The following is a 27,507-nucleotide window of genomic DNA, read 5'->3' on the forward strand; positions in this document are numbered from 1 at the left end:
TGTGGGTGCATATTTTGTTATCTTAAATAAATAAATCCTTGAAGGGCTGGTTAGCTGCTGTTTCGTTTCTTTTATGTTATCGAGTACTAGGGTATCGGACTTTAAATGTGCTAGGTTTTTGGTAAATAATTGTTAAATTTTTGCATTTGGGTTTTATCTTGAGAGCAGAGGTTACTGAACCATCAGGGATGTATCACAAGAAAAGACTGGAATCAGAGGGGCACACAACCCACCAGGATTGAGTGGAGGGGTAAAACTGCTGGCTGACTAGTTAGCTAATTGCCACAATCCAGGCGGGAATTCCTGAAAGAATTCTGGTCTAGACAGAAGGCAGAGAGGAGAGGAGCACAAGGTAAGAGGTGTGGTATGCCCTGGCTCTCCTATTAACATCTTCCTCAGCAATACTATTACCTGGCCTCTGCTCCTGTAAGCAGCAGAGACAGCTCCTGGAAGCTAGGGAGAGACGTTACATGGTGTGGGTAGGTTTCGGGTCCCCAGATCAAGGCTCCGGAGGTCTGCAATTGAGTATACTGGAGTGGGTGAGGAGTGTTACTCAGTGTAGCCTGGTTTAAGAGGTGGGACAGAATCAGCAACATTCTCCCAGAATTACTTTAATCGCCTCCGCTCGGGCAGGTAACAGCCTAGAGGTTTGTGACCACTGGTTGTAATATCTGAGGTTGTAGAATCTGTTTTGGCCCTTCTGCTAGTCAACGGAGCCCAGAGCAGCAGCTTGTCGCCCAATCCCAGCACATGATAGAAGCACTGGGGCTAGGGGAATGCAAAGAGAAAAGTCTGGCCACTTTTCATCTGGAAATTCCACGTAAGAAGAAAAAAATCCTACACAGAACTGATCTGGACTTTGAGGGCAGGTCGGGAAACCGACTTCGGCCGGAGTTGGCCTGGTGGGAAGGAAGAGAAAGTCAAAGGAAGGAGAAGTGGAGTCTGACATGAATTAAACCTCGGCAGGGACCAAAACAAGGGAGACCGTCGCCCTCCTAACTCTCGGGGAGACACGTCAGCTAGAGCTCGGGGCAATTTCAGCTGGCGATCTCCCGGGCCCCGGGAGGGGCGGCGGAAGCCTGGAGACGGGCTCTAGGGCCCAGCGGCCGGGCGCTGGGCGGGGGTGAAGTGTAGGGTTACAGTGACGATCCCGGACTACCCTCCCCGCGCGGGGAGCGCGGGGCGCGGGGAGCGCGGGCGGCGGCGGGAGCGCACGGGACGCTCTAGGACCCAGCGGCGGTGGTCCGGTTTGGGGCTGGAGGGGAAGCCTTGGCGTGTCTCCTCTTCCTTGTGAATGGGGCTGCTTGTCGGGCTCCGCTTCCCCAGGCTGCCACACGCCATGCCCGGCGCGCTGCCTGGCGGCCGCCTTCCCCAGCCGCGGCACTGAACTAGCCATGATCGCCTCATGTGGAGGGCAAAGTTGCGGCGGGGAACTTGTGAGTCTGCAGTGAAAGGTAACCAGCCCCCGCTCCGGGCGCAGGGCGGGCGCCTCCGACTCTCCCGCGCAGAGGACCCGGCCCATCGGTGCTCCCCGCCCCCTGCCGCTCCGGGCCGGGGGCTCCTCTCCGGGAGTTCGGGGCGGAGATCGGCCCGGCTCCGGAACAACTTGGGCAGCCTTTTCGGTGCCGGGGGCCGGGAGTGCTTGCCACCGGAATCTTGATCTCCCTTATCCATATTGCTTTAAAAAAAGAAAAAGAAAAATCAGAACTCTGTTCCCGCGCCACTCTGCAGGCCCCGGAGCCGGCCGGCCGGGTCGCAGCGCCGCGCCTCCCCGCGCCCCCTCGAAGACTGGGAGTCGTTTGGCCGTCGTGGCCCGTGGCCGGGGCTGCAGGCGCGCCCTCGCCTTGGGGCTGGCCTTTCCGGAGGGGCGCTGCCATATGTCCGCCCTCTCCGCGACGCGCCGGCGCGCGGCTCTCCGGCGGCCGAGGGAGGCGGCGGAAGGGGTGGCCGGTGGCCGCTTCCCTGCGCGCGAGACAAAGGCGCGCACGGTGGCCCGCCCGACGCGCCGGACCCCTCCTGTAGCCCCAAAGTCTAGCCTCTGGCGGGTGGGGGCGGAGAAGCGATCGCGCCGCGGACCCCAGTCCTCGGATCGCGTTCTCTGACTGCTGCTTCTTTGTTCTCCCGGGACAAGTTTCTTTGACAGAAACTGGGGAGTTAGATCCAGCTCTCCCTTGCTGTTCGTGTTGCTTCAAAAGAATCTGGTTTCAGGGGGAAAAACATTAAACTTTCCAAGTGGAGATGGCTCTTCTTGGAATGGGACTTTCGTGGCACTTCGGTCGATGACAGCTGGGCAGAGCGGGGCCCGCGCTGTGGCAGCGGCCGGACGTGACCCGTGGGCAGCCGGGCTGGAGGACCGGGCGGCGAAACCGACGAGCGCTGGCTCGCACCCACCTCTAGGGCCTCCGCCGCGGCGACCTTTCCAAGTTTCCCTCTTAGGAGCCCAGGCTGAGAATCCGTCTGCCTGCCCGCGGCTCCCGCGCCTTGCCACGCCCTACTCTCTAGTATCTTGATTGGTGGCTGTAAAGACTTTCCCGTTCCATTTTTGTTCGATTTTTGTTCGAAGGGTGTTTGCTTCTTTGGCTTTGGCGTCGGTTTCTTGTCCCCGAGTGGCACATGCTTTGGAAAATGCCCGGCTAGTGTGTGGATCACCTGAACTGAGGCTTCAGTAGACGTGGCCCTGACGATGGACCTCGGAGCCTTTGAGGTTGGGACCGAACATTTTCTGCCCTTGATCCCCCTCAGTTCCTTTGCCCTGTCCTGATACAGTGCGGACATGGTTGCCCGTTTTCTTCTTCCGAGGCATGTTAGGAGAATCGAGTTTTTGTACTGCTTATAAAGTCCTTAGTGGTGTTGGAGATAGTGGGTCACTAGAGCCATTTATGATGCCGGAAGATGCTTTGGACTACCCCAAACAATAACGTTACTTGCTATAAGCAAACACAACCAGAATAGAGGGATTATTAACAGCTACTATTCCAAAAAATTTCCATCCTTTTCAGGAAGTGAAAAGTCTGGGCTTGAAATGTTGAACAGTCATTTCTCTCTCTCTGCTTCCAAAACTGGCCAGTGTGTCGCTGCCAAACTAAGATTTCCCCTGGCCGCCCACCACTCCGGCTGTCCACCACTCCTGGACCCGGCAGCTCTCCGTGGACGTCCGACCCAAGTTAAGCATTGGTGTCTCTCTAGCTTGCAAGTTCTTGAAGCATCTAGACCAGTGTGACATTTATCTCCCAGGACGCTGCTCTGATCATCATAGTACATCTACTATAATGCTTTTTATGGAAGCAATGTGGGCACAATCCTTAATACACTTTGAACTGTTCTACAGAGGAGCAAAGGGCTGGAAACCACTGATTTGACCAGAATTAAAAGGATTAGGGCATAGAGTAGGAGGCTTTAGAGCTGCCTGCCTCTACTCTCCCTGGTGGGGCATGGGGGATGTTTAGTTTCTGGATGGGTATACTTTGCTTTTGTGAGATACATTTTTCAAGATAAATGAGGAAACCCTTGTGAACTCTGCAAGTGGATAGGAGGAGAGAAGGTGCTCTTAACTCCACTCCCACTCCCTTCTTTTTATTAGTATTTTTAGTTTTTATAAAAATGTTTATTTATTTAGCTGCACCGGGTCTTTGTTGCAGGATCCCTGCATTGGGAGCACAGAGTCAACCACTGGACCACCAGGGAAGTCCCCTCTCCCTTCTTTTTTTTGCGGTACGCGGGCCACTCACTGTTGTGGCCTCTCCCGTTGTGGAGCACAGGCTCCGGACGCTCAGGCTCAGTGGCCATGGCTCACGGGCCCAGCCGCTCCGCGGCATGTGGTATCTTCCCGGACCGGGGCACGAACCTGTGTCCCCTGCATGGGCAGGCGGACTCTCAACCACTGCGCCACCAGGGAAGCCCTCCCTTCTTTTTAAAATGCACACAAGTCTTGGTCTTTTGGTTCTGTGTGATGGTGGGGGGTGAAGAATACTAATGTACTGAAGGGCATGTGGAGATCAAAGCACTTAAAAATACATCTGTTCATACAAGCTAATGGAGGACTTTCGGTTTAAATGAGATTTTAAAGTGCTGTTAAGAAAAGCACAGGAGTGCAGAAATGTGAGTGATTTTCTGGGAAGGCACTCTGCTGATTAGACTTGAGAGTGTCTGCCCTTGGCCAGTTCCTCTGGAGGCTTCTGTGGATAGAGCTCTGCTTTTTTTTTTTTTTTTTTTAAGTCAACCCCTGTGGAGAATTGCAGTCCCAGGGCCTGGGGGAAAGATGGCCGACCTAATTGAAATTAGATGGCAGTCTGGCTGGTGAGAGTTCTGTTGAAAAGTACAGCCCCTAGGTACCAGTGCTTCATAGCAATTTGTGAAAATGCTTTGAAAATGATAAAGCACTGTATAACGTAAAGCTTTTTAAAGAAAAAAATAATGAACAACTTAGAAAACAAGGGAATTGCTAGTGAAAATCGTAAAAATCTGATTTTCCAGGCCAATACATTAAAAAGGAAGTGACTTTGTAAGACCCATTAGTAGTCCTGATGAGCAAAATTCTCCCAAAGTAACATCCTCACTCCTTGCAAGTAGCTATCTGCATTTTAAATGCATATGGAAGCTTAGATCAGGAAATTCTCTAGTGTTTTGAATAATTTTTCTCCTCCTGTTCTTTCATTAGTTTTGGTAGGTTCTTATGTCCCAGAATTCACTAGGCAATAGAATACTTGAAAAGCAAGGGGTAACTTGGAGGTCAAGTAAGAGGACATAATTATAAGGTTTGTTGGAAATAGTCTGAGGTTGTTGAGGTTTTTATTTGTTTGCTTAATGATTTAAAAAAATTGTTTTATTTTGTTGGTTTGTTTTGTCTTGGAGGGAAGGCAACATTTAAATCTTGGCCATTGTGGGTAGATCCGTACACTACATTTTCTGGAACGGAGGCACGCCTGGGCTTGTGTGTTGGCACCACTGAGTTCTTCTCTAACTTGTGAGGCCCTTGGCCTCCATCCTTGTGAAATCTTAGGGTATATTCATTCCAGGCTCTTAGGACCAGACTCCTGGACTCCCAAAGTGTCTCACACATCAGGCATTTTTTTCTCCCTTTATTGGGGGGGCTGGGGGAGTAGCCCTAACGTGTTAGGAAATGTATCCCTGTTAAGCCTCTGGAGAATTGGGTTTAACTTAAAAAGAACAATAAAGTCACATGATCCTACTGTGTGTGTTTAAATCTGTATTTGGGACTCCACTGGCCAGTACTGCAGCTATGTACACCTCTTTTCTTGTTTGTTTTGTTTTTAAGTAAAATGCCTGTAGCTCACTTGTTTGTTTGTTTAACTTTTAGTTTTGAAATGATTATAACTTTACGGGAAGTTGCAAAAATAGTAGAGAGGTCCCTTGTACTCTTCACCCAGTTTCCCCCATTGGTAACATCTCACATAACCAGAGTACAACAGTAGAACCAGGAAATGGACCTTGGTACGACCCAGACCATATTCAGATTTCACCAGTTTTACGTGCAAACCCTCGGGTTTGTGTGTGTTATCCTCCTGTGCAATTTTTTTTCACATGTGTAGCTTCCTGTAGCTACCACCACAATCAAGATGCAGGGTTATTCTATCACCTCAAAGCTCTGCTTTGTGCCACCCCTTTATGGTCACCCTCCCCTTCCCCCCTATTCCATCTCTAAACTGTAGTAACCACTGTGTTCTCCTGTATAATTTTGAGAATATTACATACATAAAATTATGCAGTATGTGATCTTTATGAGGTGAGCTTTTTCACTCAGCATAATACCCTTGAGATCCACCCAGACTATTGCTTTATCACTAGTTTGTTCCTTTTTATTGCTGAGTAGTATTCCCTGGTGTGGACAGACCACAGTTTGCTTAAGCATTTGCCCACCGAAAGACACCTGGTTGTTTTCAGTTTTTGGCTCTTACAGTTAAAGATGCTATGAACGTTCAGGTACAGGTTTTGATGAGGACAGAGTTTTTGTTTCTTTGGAACGAAAGCCTAGGATTGGGGTTGCTGGGTTTGGTATGGTAGGTGTATGTTTAGTTTTTTAAGAAATTGTCAAACTTTTCCAGAGTGTCTGCCATTTTACATTCCCACCAGTAATGTTTGAGAGATGCAGTTTCTCTGCATCCTCACCAGCTTTTGTTTATTATTTTAGCTGTCCCAGTAAATCTTTTAATCTCATCATGGTTTTAATTTGCATTCCCTAATGGCTAATGACGTTGGACATCTTTTCATGTGCTTGTTTGCCACCTGTATGTCCTCTGTGGTGAAATGTCTGCTCCTGTCTTGCCGTGTTCTAACTGGATTATTATTATTATTTGCCATTGAGCTTTGAGAATTCCTTATATATTCCAGATATGAGTCCTCTGTCAGATATGTGGCTTGCGTATATTTTTTTTCAGTATGTAGTCTGTCTTTTCAGTTGCAGGAAAAATATGTTTAATTTTGCTAATGTCCAATTTATTGAGTTTTTCCTTTTCTGGATTGTGCTTTTGGTGTCACATCTAAGAACACTTTGCCTAGGTTAATATTCCAAAGATTTTCTATTTTTTAAAAAAAATTTCACAGCTTTACATTTTATATTCAAATTGTAGTTCACTTTTACCCTCTTAAGAATGTGTATGTCTTGCTATCCATCTTCTAAACCATCTCTTAGGTGTTGATTATGCATTTAGTGCTCTGGAAGCACACGTTCCCACTCTCCAGAGCTCGCTATTGGTGAGGTGGTATGTGGACATTCCCAGGTGTTAATATTATGATAGAAGAGAAGAGCGTGATGTATTTGGGGGCACAGAGAAGAGAAGCAGCAGGGAGGTCTCGCTTTGATCAGGTGGTCAGGGAGGGCTTCCCTGGGCATGTTGCCCAAGCACGGTGGGAAGAAAATGGGTTCTTGCCTTTGATCTAGTTTTTGGATATCTTACTGACATGAATTCTTCAGTGTGGGTTACCCTGGTTCTTGAGCACAGGCTGAAGGACTTTGGGTAAACTGAGTGGTTGAGGACTTTTTTGAACAGCACATGGCATAATAGGTTAAAAAAAAAAGAAAAGAAAATGCAGTACTTAAAACTGAGTGTGAGTAAGGGTGAATTGATTTAAAGTTCGAATATGTGTCAAAATGAAGAAGGCAGTGGTATTTTGGATTGTTTAGGGTCAGATGGACTTAGTTTGCTTCCTGGCCCTAGTTTGCTTCCTGGCCCTGCCACCTCCTTTCTGTGTGATCTCAGGGAGTGTGACCCGTGCAACTTCACGGAGACGGTGGAGACAGTAATGGTTCTTACCTGGTGGAGTTGCATGCAGGTGAAATGAATTGATGCATATACAGCTCTTAGCTCAGTGCTGGCACATTCAAAGCATTCAGTAAATGCCTATTATTATCATTAGTAGTAGTAACATAGCAGAAAGACAAATGGTTTTATAATGTTATGTGTTTTCTCATGTATCTTTTTCTTTGAGAAACTGGAATCCCAGTTCTTACTCATAGAAGCTTGCCTTTTCACACTTGGGAAAATTGAGCTGTATACCAAATACTGTTTATTTATTTAAAATTTTATTTTATGGCCTTATAGTTAATTTACAATGTAATGTTAATTTCTGCTGTACAGCAAAGTGATTCAGTTATACATATATATATTCTTTTTCATATTCTTTTCCACTATGGTTTATTACAGGATATTGAATATAGTTCCCTGTGCTATACAGTAGGACCTTGTTGTTTACAAATATTATTTATTGATTGAGGTTAGAAGCTAGGATACTCTATTCACGATCTAGTGCTCCTTATAGAATATACCTTTTCCCTACCTCTAAACCAAGAGTTTCTGAGTAAAGAACAATTTTCTCTCCACCCTGACCACAGGAGGTGGTAGGAGGTGTGTGCTGTCCTGAGCTAGTTCAGAGTTTGGGGTCCTTATTACCCGAGGTACAGTAAGCCAGGGCTGATGTCACTGTGTCCCAAACTTCACTACTGGCAGCTCCCTTTCCTTTCCTTTGATGACCAAGTTGTTTATTTCCCAGAGGAAACGGACTGCGCCTTAGATGTACAGTTGTAGAGCAGTGGTTCTTAAACGTGGGTGGACATCAGAATCGTCAAGAAGGCTTCTTTAAAACCAGACTGCCGGGCCCCAGCCCCAGACTTTCTGTTTCAGCAGGTCTTGGATGGGGCCTGAGAATTTGCATTTCTAACAAGTTTCCAGGTGATATTGTCACTGCTGGTTCGGGGACCACACTTGGAGAAGCACTATTTTAGAGCATCGGCCCCTATAAATTAGACCTAGACTGAGGTACCTTGCTCTTTGGAACTGATTCTGTTCATGTTTAATGGTTGAGATCGAAATAGATTTGATTTCTGAGGTTCTTAGTTGAACAGGAACCCGTATCCTTTCCTTTAATTTGATTTCTGAGGTTCCTAGTTGAACAGTACATGACTGTATCCTTTCCTCTAATCCCTCTTCCATGCCTTCTCTCTTCCCCACCCCGACTTTTCCTTCTCTCGGTTGTCTTTTGATCTCTCAGTGCTTGGAAGACATGCCAGGTTATGGTACATGGTGACCATATACCAGCCGTATCGCCTTGGCTAATTCACTTAACTTCTGTAAAATAAATGTGTTTACTAATGCTTGTATCCTAAGGTTATGGTGAGGCTTACCTGAGATAATGCCTGTTAAAGGGCCATATAAGAGGTAAAGCATGGTGCAAAATTTGTTTTTTTTATTATTTTGAGCGTCCTTGATTTCCCTTTGGAAGAGTGTCCTTGGATTTGGAGGTAGACTGCCTCTCTTGATGCTGAGTTCCACTGCTGATGGGGGGACTCGGAAAAGATTGCTTAGAAATGTTCAGGGACACTGTGGAGAAGTTACCTGCAGTGGACCGGCGTTTGGGCTAGGGTCTCTGAGGGCTTTCCAAGCCGCAGTGTTTTGGAGGCTCATTGATGTGTAGTTGTAATGACCAGAGAAGAGCTCAGGGCTGGAAAAAAGCTTGAGCAGATGCTGCAATGTTAAGAGTCTGCTTCCTCTCAGTGGAGAATTAAAATTCCATGATTTTTTCCTCGCAGCTTAATCTGGCCCCCAGATTTTTCTTTCTTTTTTTTTAAGTTCTAGATCTACACCTTCCATGTTAACTGCTAGCCACATGTGGCCATCTAAATTAATGAAAATTAAATGAAACTAAACATTCAGGTTCTCAGTCATAACTGGCCACGATTCAAGTGCCTAAGAGCCATGTCCATCATTACAGCAAGTTCCAATGGCCAGTGCTATTCTAGAGGGATGCTAGCCCTGTTTGTCTGAAGGCAGCATCATTGGGCTTCATATCGTGGGACCGGGGCACGTTTTTTTTTGCGGTACGCGGGCCTCTCACTGCTGTGGCCTCTCCCGTTGCGGAGCACAGGCTCCGGACGCGCAGGCTCAGCGGCCGTGGCTCACGGGCCCAGCCGCTCCGCGGCACGTGGGATCCTCCCGGGCCGGGGCACGAACCCGTGTCCCCTGCATCGGCAGGCGGACTCTCAACCACTGCGCCACCAGGGAAGTCCCCGGGGCACGTTTTTGAGTGAAATGTACCACTCTTCCCTTGGAAGTCTGGTGTGACTGATGGGGAGAAAATACCACGGGGATACTGCCCTGACAGCTTGAACCTCACTTTGCCACTTGGCAATTCGGAGGCTCATTTCCTTTGGAAGGTGGGTCAGCAAGGCATCTGGGCATGGAGTTTATCAAGTTAGCAGGCTGTTATCAAGGGGGTGGGTGGTCTACTGTTTCTAGGGGATATTCGAGGCTTTGGTTCAGTTCATGGGATTCTTCCAGGAATCTGGTCCTTGAGAGAAACAAATGGAAATGTTAGGCTGGATTTAGCCCTGAGACCCCCTTCTCCTGGGGAGGATCCAGAGGCGGCCTGGACTCCTCCGCCTTGGGTCGGCTGCCCTGTTGAACCAGCCTTTGTCCGTGGGAGGCTGGGGGCTCACTCGTCTGGTTTGTGGCGCCAGTTTGGACTTGCTCGGATGCCATTCCGCGCTGCGTCATCCTCACTCTTGCCTCCTTTGAAGGTGTTCTGTAAACTGTCAAGTTCCTTTCCTTGCTCCCCGGCATCCAGTCAGTCACCAGGTCCTCGCAGTTGACCCCAGGATGGTTCTTGCATACGTCCCCGCCCTTCACGTGTCTCCACAACCCAACCAGCCGGACTCCTCATTACCTGGACTCTGTGGGAGCCATGTGACAGGTGTTCCCACTTTGCTGTCTCACACCTCTTCTGATGAACTCTGTCCTCCCTGCCTCCCTCCCTCCCCCCCTCCACCCCTCTCAGGACAGGCAGGTCAGGAAAAGGATGACAGATGTCATGTCTTTCAGGCTCACTCTGCCTCCTCAGTGTGAGGTGGGGCGCACACACACCCTGTGGCCCTGTGCCCCGGAGGAAGGAGGCGTCTCCCTTCCAGCTGCTGCTTCTCAGCTGTAAGGGCTGCTCCGGATGGCGTGGCCCAGGAACGGAACCCCTGAGAGCAGGCGTGAGGCGGGCCTTTCCCTTCCTTCCACGAGCTGTGCCCTGAAGGGCTCTGACCACCAAGTTTCTAGTGAGTGAGTCTTTCTATCTGGCAAGTCTGGGGAAAGGAGAGAATGTAAAATTCTCTAGTAAGGCCCTGTTTCCTGAGGGACGGGTCCCTAAAATCACTGCAACTAAGTTGCTCATCCTGGTGATGTGGGAGAAGGTTGAAAGATGTGAGGGTAATTTGTTCACTCATATAAACTCTGTAATTTCTAATCAATCCTCATTTTAGGGATGTTAGGTTTGCTTTCAGTATTGGATATTACAAGCAGTACTTTGTCTTTTACATACTTCTTTGCAAATGTACTAATATATATCTACTATAAATTCCTAGAATGATAACCATAGTATAAGTACATTTTGAATTTTAATAGATATTGCCAAGTTGCCATCCAGAGATTCTATTTTTTTCCCATAAATTCTCCCCAATTCAATTTTGTTAAAATTTTACCATCTGATAGACAAAAGACTGTTACATTTTAAATTTTTGTTTATTATGAGTGATATTTAGCATCGTTTTACATGTTTATAAACTACCTGTATCTGTTTTCCTGAAAACTTTCTATTTATGTTAAACTTTTGCTTATCCATCTATAAAATCTCCTCATACATTAAAGGATGAGCCATTAATTGTCAAAAAAAAGGATGTGAGGGCAGAGGACAAGAGGGAGTGTCTGGAATCTTTTCTGAGGAATGGGGCAAGGAGGAGGAAGGACAGAAACAGAGACTAGGGAATGTGCTTTTTCAGATTTATGGAAACCCGTGGAGGCAGTGGACATTCCTTAGTGCATAGTAGTAAACTCACTGCAGAACACACGTAACCCCACTCTAGTTTCTGAAAGGAGACATGGACTACTGTTCCTTTATCTGGAAGAGTAAAAGAAAATGTCTTCTGAAATCCCAATAGGCTTCAATGAAGACACCTGGGAAAGTTCCGTAACCAGCACAAAACAATTTACGCAAACCTTGAAGATGATGGGGGTGTGAGGTTAGAAGCTGGAGGTTTGTAAAAGGACAGAATCCTGTCACACTCACCCTTCCCCATGCTGGTGACTGGCCTGGTAGGTCCAAAATGCGTGGCAGCATGAAAAGTGGTGAATAAATTCACTTTAGCTAACTTTTAGATTTGCTCCTGTAAAATACTCATCCAAAAAAAGCAAAGGGTATATCTGAAAAGGTCTACTCTGAAATAGGGATTATCTTGGTCCTGAGTTTAGAGCTAAAATTTCCCCAAATTCTGAAGTTACTTACCTTCAACTTTCTCCAAAATAAATTCCAGGAATATGGAGTGGAAAATAATGGAAAGAAATACAAATATTTATATTTTAATGGCATTTGTTAACTGTCCAAGATCACACTGTAGTTTAGGACCATAAAATGGGCTCTGTGTAATTAAGTTTGCTCATAAAGTGAACAGCTTTTGTAGGATTAAATTTGGTAGTTAGGCAGAAATCACAAATATTCTCATTGAACCTACTCTGAATTAGTTTCAACTTCTCTTAGGATGGTACATGTTGAACATTTGGGGAGCATGACATTTCTTATTTGGGGACAGAATATAAATTAGGCAAAATTTTGGATACAGAAGCTCTCACTGCTCAATAAAAATCTGTTGATTTACTAACTCTGGACTGTGCAAGTCAATACTGAGGTGGAGAATTTGGTGAGGATACAGTAAAAGGATATAGTTCCTCCATTTGACATTTGAGGTCTCTCACGTGCGTGGAACTGAACTCGGTGTGGGGTGTATGTCCTTTGCACCTATGGAATTTATATTCTAAAAGGAATGTAATGTTAGAAAACAGAAGGCAAATGAACTGGTTTATTCCACTCTGAGAAACGAAGGCCAAGAAACGATTAATAACTGCCTTTCAAGTATTCTGTCTTCACTGTGGACTGCGTAAGAGGAAACGTGTTGAAATGACAGATATCGTGACTTCTAGAAGCATGGAAGAGTTCCCTGCCAGGGAGCTTGGGAGGGTATATGGAGGACACAGATGCAACCAGGGAATTACTAGATGTGTGAGTGTGACTTAGTGGAGGACACTCGGTAGAGATGATGGGAGGTGGGCCTAATGGGCCAGTTGTGACGTGTTCATCTGTGGAGCTGAATGGTTAAGACTCCAGAGCTGGAAACCTGGAGTCACTTCCCACCGGTGCCACTCACTGGCTTTGTCATCTTGGGCAAATTACTTAACCTCTCTGTTAAGTAGTTTCCTCACATGTTAAATAGGGATAATAGTAACACCTACCTCAAAAGATCATTGTAAGAATTTATGTGTATTATGTGAGTTAAAATATGTAAGGTGCTAGGAACAATATCTGACACATTAAAAGAGTCATGTGTTAGTTATCACCCATGTTCCATTGCTGTGCAACAAGTTGCCTCATCCTACTGGCTTCAAACACTCATTTATTCTGCTTCCAGATTCTGTGGATCTGGACTTCAGACGGGGATGAGGTGGTTTGTTTCTGCTCCAATGTGCTGGGAGGAGGCTGGGGGGTGACTGGATGGTTTGGGATTGGGTTATCTGGAGGCTCCTTCATTCACCTGTCTGGCATCAGGGCTGGGATGCACTTGAAGGCTAGGTCTGCAGACTGGAGACCCTTCAAGTGGCCTTTCCTCACAGCATCAGGCTAGTCAGAATTCTTACGTGGTGGCTCAGAGCTCCAGATGTGAGTATCCCAGCAAACAAGATAGAAACTGCCCTGCCTTTTATGGTCTGATCTTGGAAGTCACCAAAAAGCTTGCCAAAATCCAAGGGAAGGGGAGCTCATCTTTCTACAGGAGTGTCAAGGAATTTGCAGACGTGTATTAAACTGCTAAAGTCATCGTAAGAATCATGTCACCAATATTAAGATAAAGCATTAACAGTTGAGCACACAGTAAATCCTCAGCATTTGGACCACCTAGAGAATGTATTGTTCTGAAGATGTGAATTTTCTGTGTAGTTAAAGGTAAATGTGGCAGTTTTTCTGCAAGATTGATTCCCGCCCCAGCTCCGCCCCTCCACTCCCTCAGCTCTTGCCTTATATAACTTTTTCTTGATGGTTCAGAATCATCATTATAAACGTCAGTTAACGTGATGTGTTGTTTGAATTGAGGGTGGGGGGAGAAGGGTATATAGATAATACAAATATTTGCGGACAGTGAGTCTCATTTTTTAGATATAAGCACCACAGTTACCTTCCAAGAGGATGCTTTCCTACTCATTGTTGAAATAGGATAGTAACTAAAATAGGTAGTAACTGAGGGTGCAAAATGATGATAGAATTAGTGTAAAAATTCACATACATGTTCTATGTGCAAGAGGTACTGGGTGATACACTGGAAAGCCCTATGCTGATGACGTTTCCCATTTCTTCAAGATTTGGACTGTGAGAGCCCTGGACACTTGCTCGGTGGAAGTTGGTCAGCACCCACAGAACAGACCAGAGTCATCAGCACTGCAGAGCAATTCAGTGACAGAATATGCTCTGGACGGAGTTCCGAAAAAGTCATCTTGTTTAAGAAAGTGTTCGAATTGGCAGACTCCTTTTCATTGGCTGTGTGTAGCCTTCTAATGCCCTTGACTTAACTTGCAGCCTTAAGGACCTCCATGGCCTTTTGCTTCAGCTCTTTTTCACTAAGAACTGCTCTTAGAGGATTGATCCAAAGATAGCTCAGAACCTTCACATAAATCAGCTTCTTTCTGAGTCTGACAGGGTGGCTAAAGCAGCATTGTCCTGGTCTTTTAGTTTTGCTTTTCAAAAATTTCTTTTCTCTTTCTTTTTTCCTGCCCTCCCCCTTTAAAAGATCATGATCATATTTTAAGTCATAATTTAAAAGTCATGATCCTTGGTTTGTCATTTTTGGTCTCCCTGGAGAAAGTGACAGGCAGTCTGAGAACTAGAAGTGACTAGGAACAGTGCAGGTCTTAGACCTGAAGAATGCCATTTGTTGAAAAGTGACATGGAGCCCTGGGGGACTGGCAGGAAGCTCAGGTGGCTGGAATCGTGACCGACAAGGACCAGATCAGATTCAGTAGGTTCTCCCAGATGAGGGAGGGGAGCCCTTGGAAAACCACCGGGTGGGGCATGTGTCAGGGAGTCATATGAGACGTTCTATGGCGACAGCACGGGTTATGTCTACATTCACCTTTCAATTTTCTCTTTGATTTGAGTGAGTTGTTCTATCTGGGAAGACCAGTGGAAAATTAGTGCTAGTTATACATCATTGTTTGCAAAATCTGCCTTATTTCATCATATAGAAAAAGGATTTAGGAATCTGTGATCTGTTGTTTGCTCATCCATTTAAGAAGTTAAGAAGAAAACAACCCTCAGGCTCTTAATTCTGGTTATCACCTAGAAATCTCCACTGAACTAAACTTAAGCCTCATCAGTGTAGCAGTGAAATCTGCTCACACTGATGACCTTTGTGTTGATTCAGACCTGAGATTCAGATCTCCAGAAATGTTACATTATGTTCTGGTCATATTGATTCAGGCCTTTTTTTCAGAGAAATTATTGTAAATCAGTTTTGAAACCCTTGACTTGGAGGAATTAGTCAGTTCCTTGCTGTACTGGGCATTAGAGGAAATGTTCTAGTGGGTCTTTGTAGTCAACTGATACATTATACATCTTGAAGCGAGGTCAGCCATTTTTATTCTTTGATTTTTCATTTTATTGGCCAGTTATAAGACTTACTGCTTGGGGATGAAAACAAGCTTTTAGTTGCCACCTGTGTTATGATCCTGAAGGACTAGGTTTTCAGGATCATAGGTAGTAAAGGGTCAGCTTTTTTCCTCCATTGACAGTGAAAGGGATGGACTCACTGCAGGAGATGCAGAGAAGAGATTTGGAGTTCACACCTTGACTTCCATCCTGTTATACCACCGGCGGATTGAAAGAAAAGTCATGGAACACAGGTGCCAAGGAGAGGAGGGTTTTTTGAATTATTTGTAATTCTCAGTACAAAGGACAAATCTGCCTCCCCCCCACCCCACCCCGACTCCAAATAACTACCCTATTGTCCTTCTGTCTGAAGGTGGAGCCTCCGGAGCAGCTGAGGGTGTTCAGGTTAGATTCTGGTTCCCGACACCTTCTCCAGGTCCACCTAGGCTCCTGTGTGCCAGGGTGGCCAGACAGGTTAGGAGTTTTGGAGAGCTTTTGGATGACACCATGTATCCTTTTATTTTGGTTTTTGATAGTAGGACCACAACATTATGCTGATTTTCTGAGGAATTGTGTGTTGTAAGATGTCCCTTATTCCAAATTCTTGGAAAATTGAAAATGTACTTTTAGTCTTGTTTGTCAGTCAGCTGAATAGTCTGACCTAAACCACTCTAAAAGCCTTCATCTCTGGTTTGCCTGAGCATCTTGCTGCTGTTCCTAAAAGCTCGCTGATTGGATCCTCTCTTGAAAGTGAAGTTTACGGCAATGATTCTTTCTTTTGTTGTTTTGCTTTTATTTTATGTTTTAATTAAAAAACTTTTTAATATTCTTTTCCATTGTGGTTTATTACAGGATAGTGACTATAGTTCCCTGTGCTATACAGTAGGACCTTGTTGTTTGTCCATTCTATGTATAATAGTTTGCATCTGCTAATCCCGAACTCCCACTCCAGCCTTCCCCCATCTCCCCCTTGGCAACCACAAGTCTGTTCTCTATGTCCGTGAGTCTGTTTCTGTTTCGTTAATAAGGTCATTTGTGTCATATTTTAATTCCACACATAAGTGATATCATATGGTATTTGTCTTTCTCTTTCTGATTTACTTCACTTAGTATGATAATCCCTAGGTCCATCCAACAGCCTTGATTCTTGTTCCGTTTCCCCATTCTCATCAAAAGAAGCTAAAATGTATTGAGCACTTACTGTGTGCTGGAACACTGCTCATAGCCCTTGCCATTGTCTCAGTTAAGCTCTGTTAACAGTCCTATGTAGTAGGTCCTATTATCCCCATTTCTTGGTAAGGTAATGGGCACCAAGAAGTTAACTCATTTGCTCCAGTTCACATAGCTAATAAATGGTAGAGCCTGGATTCTTACATTGTTTAAGAAACAGATTTGTCAAGACAGAACAAAAAGCATGGCACATCCTTCCTTTCCATTCAGTGGGTATTTTCTCCTCTGTCGTTTTTATTCTTTAAATCTTTCTAATACTCAAGTCTTTTGGCTTGACAGCATCATTCTCTTTTCTCTTCAGTCATCATGTCTTAACATCCTTCCCTTTGTCCAAAGACTGCCTGACTTCCTACCAGGCAAGTTATTACAGTTTCTTTTCTCACTACCTCCTAATAGCAATCTCATGGAGGCTTTTTGCCCATCAAATGTCATTGTTGATTTTTATTCCCTTTTATAAGAATTCCTCAAGGGCAAGAAGATGCATTCCTATGCAGGTGTTTTCTAGAGGGGCTGCTCTCTCTCTTCAGATGCATTTTCTGTAATCAACAGGATCTTTCTTCTGGCAGGGTTCAAGCAGCGCTTTGCATCAAAGGGCCTCTGGACGTCTTCTCTATATGTCTCACCAGCTTTTCGGGGCTGTGGGCATCTTCCTTTGCCTGGGCAGGGAGGTAAATCATTTTCAGGTATGACTGGTTTGCAACATTTTTCATCTTAAAATTCTCCTTAAGTTTCACATTTTTTGCTGGAAAAGGCTATAGAACAAAAAACAGTGTTTCTCAAAGTGTGGCTTGTGGAACCCCGGGGGTTTCTGAGACCTAAAAGTTATCTTCTTAGTAATACCAAGACATGCGCCTTTTTCACTGTACTGACGTTTGTACTGATGGTCCAAAAGCAAAAGTGGATAAAACTGCAAGTGGGTCCACGTGAATCAAGGCAGTGGCCTCCGACTTTACTAGAAGTCAGGCTGCTTCTCACCAGCACACAATATAAAAAGCCCGTTTCACTTAAGAACGTTCTTGTTGAAGCAGTACAGGTGATCAATTCTGTTAAATCTCCGACCTCAAGTACATCTGTTTAGTGTCTTGTGTGACGAAGTGGGAAGTACACATAAAGTGCTGCTGCAGCAAACTTAGGAGGAGCCCTTGTGTGACAAGCACTTGAATCGTGACCTTAATAGCAGCTTTTCTCAGTTTTAGTTGAAAGAACAATCGACAAACTATGCTTATTCTGAGTTAGATACCTGATAGCTGTTTTCTCAAAAGTGAATAAAGGGTGACTGTTACGTCAAGAAAATCAATGCACAGTATTTGTTACCAATGATAAGACTCAAGCTTTCAAGTGAAAATTAGAATCTTGGAAAACTTGGATTTGCCACCATGAGCTCGACAACTTCCTAATACGTAAAAGACTTTTTGATGGTTGTGATCTGTGTTGTCGTAACAAATGTGATTTTGTCGATATTGCTTACTTGAAAGATTTCCATGTATGGAAGATTTTGCATAGTTCGGTGAACCATTATTTTCCCAATGACCAATGTATGATGTTAGGAAATCCTGCACTGGTAAAGAAAAGTCCCTTCAAAGTGAAAGATGGACCAGTAGACTTTAACGTAATAGAATATAGAGGAATATCCAAGAAAGGGTTTGTTTTTAAATTTACTTAATTTTTATTGGAGTATAGTTGATTTATAGTGTTGTGTTAGTTTCAGTGTATAGCAAAGTGATTCAGTTATATGTATGTGTATTATATATATGTGTCTATATAATATATATATTCTTTTTCAGATTCTTTTCCCATATAGGTTCTTACAAGGTATTGAAATGGTTCCCTGTGCTATACAGTAAGTCCTTGTTGTTTATCTATTTTATATATAGTAGTGTGTATATGCTACTCCCAATCTCCTAATTTATCCCTCCCCTCCACCTTTCCCCTTTGGTAACCATAAGTTTGTTTTCCGTGTCTGTGAGTCTGTTTCTGTTTTGTAAATGAGTTCATTCATATCACTTTTTTTAGATTCCACATGTAAGTGTTATCAGTTGATATTTGTCTTTCTCTGTGTGACTTACTTCATTTAGTATGACTTACTTCTAGGTCCATCCATGTTGCTGCAAAGGGCATCATTTCATTCCTTTTTATGGCCGAGTAGTACTCCATTGTATATGTATACCACATTTCTTTATCCATTCATCCGTCGATGGACATTTAGGTTGCTTCCATGTCTTGGCGATTGTAAATAGTGCTGCAATGAACACTGGGGTGCACGTATCTTTTCAAGTTATGGTTTTCTCCAGATATATGCCCAGTCGTGGGATTGCTGGATCATCTGGTAGCTCTATTTTTAGTTTATTAGGGAACCTCCATACTGTTCTCTATATTGGCTGTACCAATTTACATTCCCATCAACAGTGTAGGAGGGCTCCCTTTTCTCCACACCCTCTCCAGCATTTACTGTTTGTAGATATTTTGATGATGGCCATTCTGACCAGTGTGAGGTGATACCTCATTGTAGTTTTGATTTGCATTTCTCTAATAATTAGTGATGACGAGCATCTTTTCATGTGCTTTTTGGTCATCCTTATGTCTTCTTTGTGGAAGTGTCTATTTATATCTTCTGCCCATTTTTTGATTGGGTTTTTTGTTGTTTTGATATTGAGCTGCATGAGCTGTTTGTATATTTCGGAGATTAATCCCTTGTTGGTTGCTTCGTTTGCAAATATTTTCTCCCATTCTGTGGGGTATCTTTTAGTTTTGTTTATGGTTTGCTTTGCCGAGCAAAAGCTTTTAAGTTTAATTAGGTCCCATTTGTTTATTTTTGTGTGACCCAGAGCATGACATTCCTGCTTTTTGTTTAGGAAAAAAGGAGATAATGAAACCTAATTGTCAGAGATGTGAGAATTATCTGAGATAATGTTTGTGTATCATGTCGTGCTCAGTAATGTTACTTTCTTTGCCTTCCTTCCCTATAATTAGATAGCTGCTTGTTTTACATGACTTGCTGGCATAGCTGGCCCTGTGATTTCTCAGTTTCAGATTTAGAAGTATTTATCATATAATATGGTAGGCAGTTCCCCAGGCTTTTTCTCATCATGCTGAATTAGATGTATTTTTTTGTATGATCACTTTTCTATTGTATCTTTGTAACAATATTTTAGATGTAGCTGAAATAGTCGTATTCCCTTACCAGTCATTTGGGTTAGCTATTATGAAATATAGGGCACTAAAACTATTGACTTCAAATCTGAATTTATTAAAAAGTAACACATTTATGCAAAGGATTTTTCACTTTAAAGGAGTCAATGCAGATTGGTTGGCTGGTTGGTTTTAGGAAAAGTTGTCTCCTTTAATTGTTCATCATTGTGTGAATTCTTCAGATCTAACATGTTTTGGCTTAAAATGTGATTGATTTATAAAGTTTCAGTTTACCACAACTTTTCAGTTCATGTGTTGTATAAGATCTTATATGGCAGAGAAGTACAAGCTTCCCAAACCTGACTCTGCATTCAAATCAACTGTGAAGCATAGCCAAAAACTTCCTTTCTGGTCCGTACTTGTGGCGATCCCGATGTTACAGGTCTGACATGGGGGCTTGGAGGTGACATTTTAACATGATCCATGAGCAACTTTGACACACCACGGGTTTAGGATTCACTGTTAAAGTGGAGACGCCATCATGAAAATAATATGTGGCCAAATGGAAGGGATGGAAAGGTTGGTTTCATCCACTGCCTTGGTGTTCTGGTGATTGGCAGGTGGTGTGTTCTTATTACTCTAAGCTTTTATAAGAAATAACACAAATCTGTCTCACATGTACTGACATTTATGCAGGCATGTATGGAGGGAAGGAAACTTTCCCAGAGCCTTTCCCCATTATCCACAAGCAAGGACATTTCATTAAAACTCCTCTAATATTAACATAAGAAATTAGGCAGTTAAAGATGACTTAGAATTAAGTGTGCACTGCAATCCCGCTCCTGGGTATATATCTGAAAAAAACAAAATTACTAATTCAAAAAGATACACGCACCCCAGTGTTTGTAACAGCATTATTTACAATTGCCAAGATATGGAAGCAACCTCAGTGTCCGTCAACAGACGAGCGGATAAAGAAGATGTGGTAAATATGTATCTACAGACACACACAATGGAATACTACTCAGCCATAAAAAAGAATGAAATTTTGCCATTTGCAGCAACATGGATGGACTTGGAGGGTATTACGCTAAGTGAAATAAGTCAGACAATGACAAACACTGTATGATATTGCTTACATGTGGAATCTAAAAAATACAACAAACCGGTGAATATAACAAAAAAGAAACAGACTCAACAGATATAGAGAACAAACTAGTGGTTACCAGTGGGGAGAGGGGAGGGGGGAGGGGATTAAGAGGTACAAACTATTAGGTATAAAATAAGGTACAAGGTTATATTGTACAACACCTGGAATATAGCCAATATTTTATAATAACTGTAAATGAAGTATAACCTTTACAAATTGTGAATCACTATATTGTATACCTATAACTTATATAATATTGCCCATCAACTATACTTCAATTAAAAAAATTAAGTGTGCATGATTGGGGGATCTTTGGATGGCAGAATAGCAGAGTAAAAAGAGCTTTGCTGTTGGAAGGGCTTAGGAGCTGTGCTGCTGGCTAGTTTTGTGACTCTGGACGTGACTTTACCACCGTGAGTCTGGTATCCCTGTCTGTACAATGGGAATAGGGAGATAATTAAATACAATAATTTTTATATCATCCCTGCACTTAATAGGCCCTCAGTAAATTGCTATTATTGATTATACTCTTCTTACTAAAGGGATGTTTAATTTCTTGGGGAATATTCGTTGCTTTAAATTATGTAGTTCATCCATGAGCCAATACTGACTTATGGGGTGGGCGGGAGTGATAAGAAGAAATGTACTTGCCTCTCTAGAGTCCCAGTCCCTGTGAAACGCTGCCTCCTGGCAGACCTCTCGGTGTCACTAAGCTGCAACAGCACGCTCTTAGGATCCGGAAGGCTGGAGGGTCCTAAGATCCTCGTGTCTGAACTGTTCCTCTCTCTGCAGTGTGGGTGAGAGGGAGCTTTGAGGAGCACAGCTGTGCATTCATGTTGTCACTTTAAGTCTTGGGGTTTATTTTGAGGCTCTTCATCCTGTTTGTTTTCCTTTGTTCCCAAAACATTAAGTACTTACTGCCTGCAAACAGTGATAGAAACACGTTTGAGCAATGGAGCTTACCTGCTAGTAATAACTTGTTTTCCTCACTGGGAACAAAATGTGAGCCAGGGCACCCAAAAGAATCCCTTTGTGGTCCTGAGATAAGTATAAACAAATAGGGTATGTTTAAAGATGATTTAAATTTCAGTTATTAAATTAATATAGGGCTTATTTATTAAAACTGATCCAAGTAAATAAGGTCTAGAGATCTATTATACAGCATAGTGCCTAAAGCTAACAGTACTGTATTGTATACTGAAAATTTGCTAAGAGGATAGATTAAGGTCTTACCACACACACACACACACACACACACACACACACACACACACATACACATACAAATAATAGAGGGGGTGGGAGAAAACTTTGGGTCGTGATGGATATGTCTGTGACCTTGATGGTGGTGATGGTTTTACAGTGTATGCTTATCCCCAAACTCATCGAGCTGTATACATTAAATATGTACAGCTTTTTATGTGTTAATCATACCTTAATAAAGTGGTTTAAAAGAAAAAACTTACCTGAGGAAAGGAATCTCTGAAGTCCAGGTACTTTTAGTTTTAGCTAAGTTAAACACCAAATACATCAACGTGAAATATGAATTGTGATAATTATGTGTACTTGAGTCAAGATATTTATGTAGCCTTTGGATGTGATAGTAAAACCCACATTTAAAAAATGATTTCCTCTTGGTAGATGGGGTCCTTTCACCATGGACGCTCTCATTGTATACCCCCTGTGACTCTGGGTGGTGGGACTGCAATGACTCCTTTTATTTATTTATCTTTTTAACGGTGCATGAGTGGATACCCTTAGAGGTCTCCCGACTGCACCAGCTCTCAGACATGTGAGGAAGCAGAAACCAAGGGCTGTATTTAGCACACAGTCCCAGGGCTCTGGGACCTGCTGTGGGTGTTGAGTGGGACCAAAGAGCCCCTTTCTCTAAATGTGAATTTGTGTTTAAGCTACAAAATCCCTGTGATGTTGTTACCTCTAACATGTACAAAGCCCCTGCAGGATTTGGATCACAGCATGCTTGTAATTAACCTGTTTTAGCACTAGATGGCTTTCTCCCTTTTTTTTTTTTTTTTTTTTTCCCCACTAGCTTTTACCAAGCCTTGGTCTCCTGAGTAGATTGAAAGAGACAACTCCCCTTTGAGTTAAGCTCTGTAGAATTAAGAATATGTTTGTAATTGGTTATTTTAAAATGTATCTTAATTCCATTAATGTGTATTTATTGAGTGCCTATTATGTGCTAGAAACTGCTAGGGACTGTTAACATATGCAGATGGGTCATTGATTCAATAAATAGGAACTGAGCACTTACTTTGATCTTATTCCTGCTGGAAACTGGAGATACGAGAGGTGAATAAGGCAAGATCCTTGCTGTTAATCAACTTATAAGTTAATGGGGAGAGAAAAAAAAACTAAAAAAATGAAATACACAGGCAATGTAATATATTGCGGCATAAATATGCATGAAATGTGATGGGAATGCAGGTGAGTGGCATATACAAAATTGGGGGAGGAGGGGTAGATGACTTCCTGGAGGAAGTGGCACTAGAGGAGGGCTTCCAGAGACACTTGGATAGTCAGGGTATATATTTTAGCATTTAGAGTGTGCTGAAGTAAGAGTTTCCTTGACCCGTATAGGGAGAAAGGCCCTCCAGATGGAGGAAACTTTGGGGGAACTGCAAGTATTTCTCTAGGTTTTGTGCAAAGGGTATTTGGGGCAATAGACATGAGTTGCTATAATTCAAGGCAGGTTGTGCTAAGTCATGTAGTACTTACCATACAGTGTTGTGTTCTTAGAATAGGGGTCAGAACGATTAAATGTTTTTGTAAGGTAAGTCTCTGTATCTATAAGAAGTTCTTTTTAAAAAATATTTTATTGAAGTATAGTTGATTTACAATGTTGTGTTAGTTTCAGGTGTACAGCAAAGTGATTCAGCTATACATAAATGTATATATTATTTCTTTACATTCTCTCCCGTTATAGGTTATTACAAGATATTGAGTATAGTTCCCTGTGCTATACAGTAGGCCCTTGTTGTTTATTTTATATACAGTAGTATATATATTTTAATCCCAAACTCCTAATTTATCCCTCCCCCACCCCCTTTGGTAACTGTAAGTTTGTTTTCTATGTCTGTGAGTCTATTTCTGTTTTGTAAATAAGTTCATATGTATAATTTTTTTAGATTCCACATATAGACCTATGATATATGTCTATCAGAAGTCCTTGACTGTAAGCAGTGCAAAGTAACTTTGGCTAACTTAAGCAAAAGAAGAATTTATTGGAAGTACATTGGGCAGCTCACATATTAATGGGAAGGCTCAGAAGATGAGCGGGAACCTAGGTGAAGATATACCGGCAACCCAGGCAGGGCTAGGCTACTTGTCTTGTGATGATGGCCGACTACCATGGATACCACTGTTGCTCCTGGACTCCTGGGGGTACTGTTACCATAGATACTTTATCAGCATCCTTTGTTTTTGTGTCATTTCCTCAAGATTCAAAGTCTTTGGTTGGAATATCAGTCGACTGGGCCTCGGTCCTCCTAACTGCTAGAACAGGGAGGGGACCTTTTGGCTTCTGTAATGGGAGGTAGACCCAGCTTCCAAGGCTCACACGGTGAGTTCAGGGTTCTCCAACACTATTAGTATTTAATTGGAGGTGATTGACTATCAGGGATATGATAGGTAGTAGTTGAAAGTTGAACCACTGAATTCTAAATTATTTTCCATTTCTGTAGTGTTATGAAAATAATGTGCTAGTGCTTTTATTTATTTATTTTTATTAAAGCACAATTGATTTACAATGTTGTGTTAGTTTCTGGTGTACAGCAAAGTGATTCAGCTATACATACATGTATGTATATATTTTTTTCATATTCTTTTCTATTATGGTTTATTATAGGATATTGAATATAGTTCCCTGTACTATACAGTAGGACCTCATTGTTTATCTATTTTATATATAGTAGTGTGTATCTGATAATCCCAGACTCTTAATTTATCCCTCTCCCACCCCCTTTCTCTTTCTGTTCATTTGTATCATAGTTTAGATGTTGTGTGGTATTTGCCTTTCTCTTTCTGACTTCATTTAGTATGATAATCTCTAGGTCCACCCATGTTGCTGCAAATGGCATTATTTCGTTCCTTTTTTATGGCTGAGTAGTATTCCATTGTATATACGTACCACATCTTCTTTATCCATTCATCTGTTGATGGACACTTACGTTGCTTCCATGTCTTGGTTATTGTAAGTAGTGCTGCTATGAGCATTGGGGTGCTTGTATCTTTTCGAATGAGAGTTTTCTCTGGATAGATGCCCAGGAGTGGGATTGGTGGATCATATGATAACTCTATAGGCTTTTAAAACTAAATACTGGATTCTGGGTCTGCAGATACAGCTTCATCCTCCTCCTTACCTATACCCAAGCACCAATGAATTCTCCATTGCTTAAAGAGACCAAACACTTTGGTGACTCAGTCCCTATGCTTCACCTTTACCTTTTGGGGCTCATCTTTCCTCACTAGCACCCTCTCCTCACCCTGAAACAGATTAACATCCTCCTCCTTTTTTCCACTTCAGCTCAGGAGTCTCTTTCTCCTTGTCATTTTAGCTCCAAATCATCTCTGTCAATCATCGCGTAGTAACGAATCACTCCTGAGCCTCCAAAGCTTTGTGTCCCTTTAATAGAGCACTTACTCTGAGATGAAGTTTGGATAGTTGTGTCCTAAGGCTAAGGGTGGTCTTACTCATATCTTTGTTATTTATAGCTCACATCACAGGGCCCTGTTGAACTCAATTGTTACTTTAAAGGTTAAGCATACTTTCTGTAGTTTGGTCCACACTGATACTATCTCAGAGATATTTTTAAATAAGCATTACAAAGTTAAACTTCACACAACTTTAAAGGTATTCATCACAAATTCCACTTTGAGAGAGTCTAAATTAAATAGGTGTATTTATTTTTCTTGTTTTCTACAATGGATGGATTATTCCAGGGATTCAAACTGAAGTTCCATGCCCAGGAAGACCATATCTGTAGAGGCTGGGAATTTTAGAAATCTTCCCCGCTCCCACCTCCTCCCCACTCCCCCCATCTTGGGTTTCAAATAATGGTTACTGGGGAGAAAGGGAGTGAGAAGGTGTATTCAGCTGTGTGCCTTCAGTTTAGTGTTGGAGATCCCCGTTTGCTTTTTCAGTGTGTGTGCTGCGTGCAGGCGTTTATAGAGGGGGATGCCAGGACCTGTCTGCTTCCTTCAGGCCTCAGGATCAAGAGTGTGACTTGGCTACCCTAGGGAGGGAGCTTGGCTTCACATGAGGGCTTGTGAACAGACTACCCCTTATTTTTCAGGTACTGGTCGTGGAGTCTCCACGCTCCCTTTAAAAGCATTGTTTCTAGGGCATCTGCCTCCCTGAGCAGAGTATTCTACTCCCCGGAGAAACCTCCAGTTCTGCCAGAATCCGAAGGCTTGGCTTGGTTGCTGACATTTAACTTTGAGGCTGCTGGCGCGCTCAGTAAATTCCTTAGCTCTTTGAAAAGGAAGGTAGAAGCCACAGAATTGTTTTGTTGCTTGTGGTTAAAATCTCTGTTATAAGGTTAGAGGAGGTTATTCTAATCTCGACAGTGTAATTTTTTTTTTTTTTTTTTTTTTTTTTTGCGGTACGCGGGCCTCTCACTGTTGTGGCCTCTCCCGTTGCGGAGCACAGGCTTCGGACGCGCAGGCTCACGGGCCCAGCCGCTCCGCGGCATGTGGTATCTTCCCGGGCCGGGGCACGAACCCGTGTCCCCTGCATCGGCAGGCTGACTCTCAACCACTGCGCCACCAGGGAAGCCCAGTGGAATTGTTTTTAAAGGCATTAGGTGGTTTTGGCTTACATGGAGCTGGCAGAAAGTCTTGCACTTGGGTGCAGTGACACCTGGGAGTTTTTTCGCAGTGAGCAAAGGCCCCAGAGCATCACTGCCAGCTGCAAAGGGGAGGGCGAGTGCTTCCTCATCTTAGAGAACTGAGAGGGCCAGGGAATCATCGGGAACTCTCAGAGACTGGCTTTGAAGGGACCCTCTCATTAAACTTGGTAGAGACATCATCCCAGAGGATATGCCAAGTTCTCCATCCATCAGCAAGTAGTAAGAGAACATATATATACCTTATACAGAAAGTAGCAAGTACCCATATGGTGCCTTGTCTTCAAGCTTCACCAGGGCACTGGCACCAGCATATATATATATATTTATTTATATATATATATATATATTTATTTATTTATTTATTGAAGTATAGTTGATTTACGTTGTGTTTAATTTCTGCTGTATAGCAAAGTGACTCAGTTATACATATGTATATTCTTTTTCATATTCTTTTCCATTATGATTTATCATAGGATATTGAATATAGTTCCCTGTGCTATACAGTAGGACCTTGTTTATTCGTCCTATATGTAATAGTTTGCATCTGCTAATCCCAGACTCCCAGTCCTTCCCTCCCACATCGCCCCTTCCCCTTGGCAACCACTAGTCTGTTCTGTATATCCGTGAGTCTGTTTTTGTTTTTTAGATATGTGCATCCACTTAATGGTTGAGTAATATTCCATTGTGTATATGTACCACATCTTCTTTATCCATTCCTCTGTCGATGGTCATTTAAGTTGTTTCCATGTCTTGGCTATTGTGAATAGTGCTTCTGTGAACATAGGGATGCATGTATCTTTTTGATTTAGAGTTTTGTCTGGGTATATGCCCAGAAGTGGGATTGTTGGATGCACCAGCCTATATTAAGTGACTACTGCAAACAACTAGGCAGTTGATGTTTAAGTGCTCAGTTGTGCGCTTTCGATCATCATTACCATGGCCATTGGGGGAAGG

General features: G+C 43.1%; 1 protein-coding gene across 8 annotated transcripts in view; it reads left to right on the forward strand.

The window, feature by feature from the left end:
* The window catches only part of AMOTL1 (angiomotin like 1), a 161,471-nt gene that overhangs the window by 50,880 nt on the left and 83,084 nt on the right, over positions 1-27,507 (forward strand). For 2 of the 8 annotated variants that reach the window (XM_089915412.1, XM_022561424.3), the window contains exon 1: positions 1,130-1,454. The exons of 1 other annotated variant lie outside the window; for it this stretch is intronic. Coding sequence is in view for 4 of the 7 variants with exons in the window: in XM_022561424.3 (XP_022417132.2) it covers positions 1,406-1,454 (49 nt within the window). In the remaining 3 variants the exon portion in view is untranslated. Of the gene's footprint in view, positions 1-1,111; positions 1,455-9,444; positions 10,553-18,191; positions 18,248-27,507 lie in introns of those variants that run through there. 5 more of the 8 variants (XM_089915408.1, XM_089915409.1, XM_089915411.1 and 2 more) reach the window with 4 other exon arrangements.

Source organism: Delphinapterus leucas, chromosome 7, assembly GCF_059928025.1.
Source record: "Delphinapterus leucas isolate spDelLeu-1000000601 "Yukka" chromosome 7, BTC_Dleu_Yukka2, whole genome shotgun sequence".
Taxonomy (NCBI): domain Eukaryota; kingdom Metazoa; phylum Chordata; class Mammalia; order Artiodactyla; family Monodontidae; genus Delphinapterus; species Delphinapterus leucas.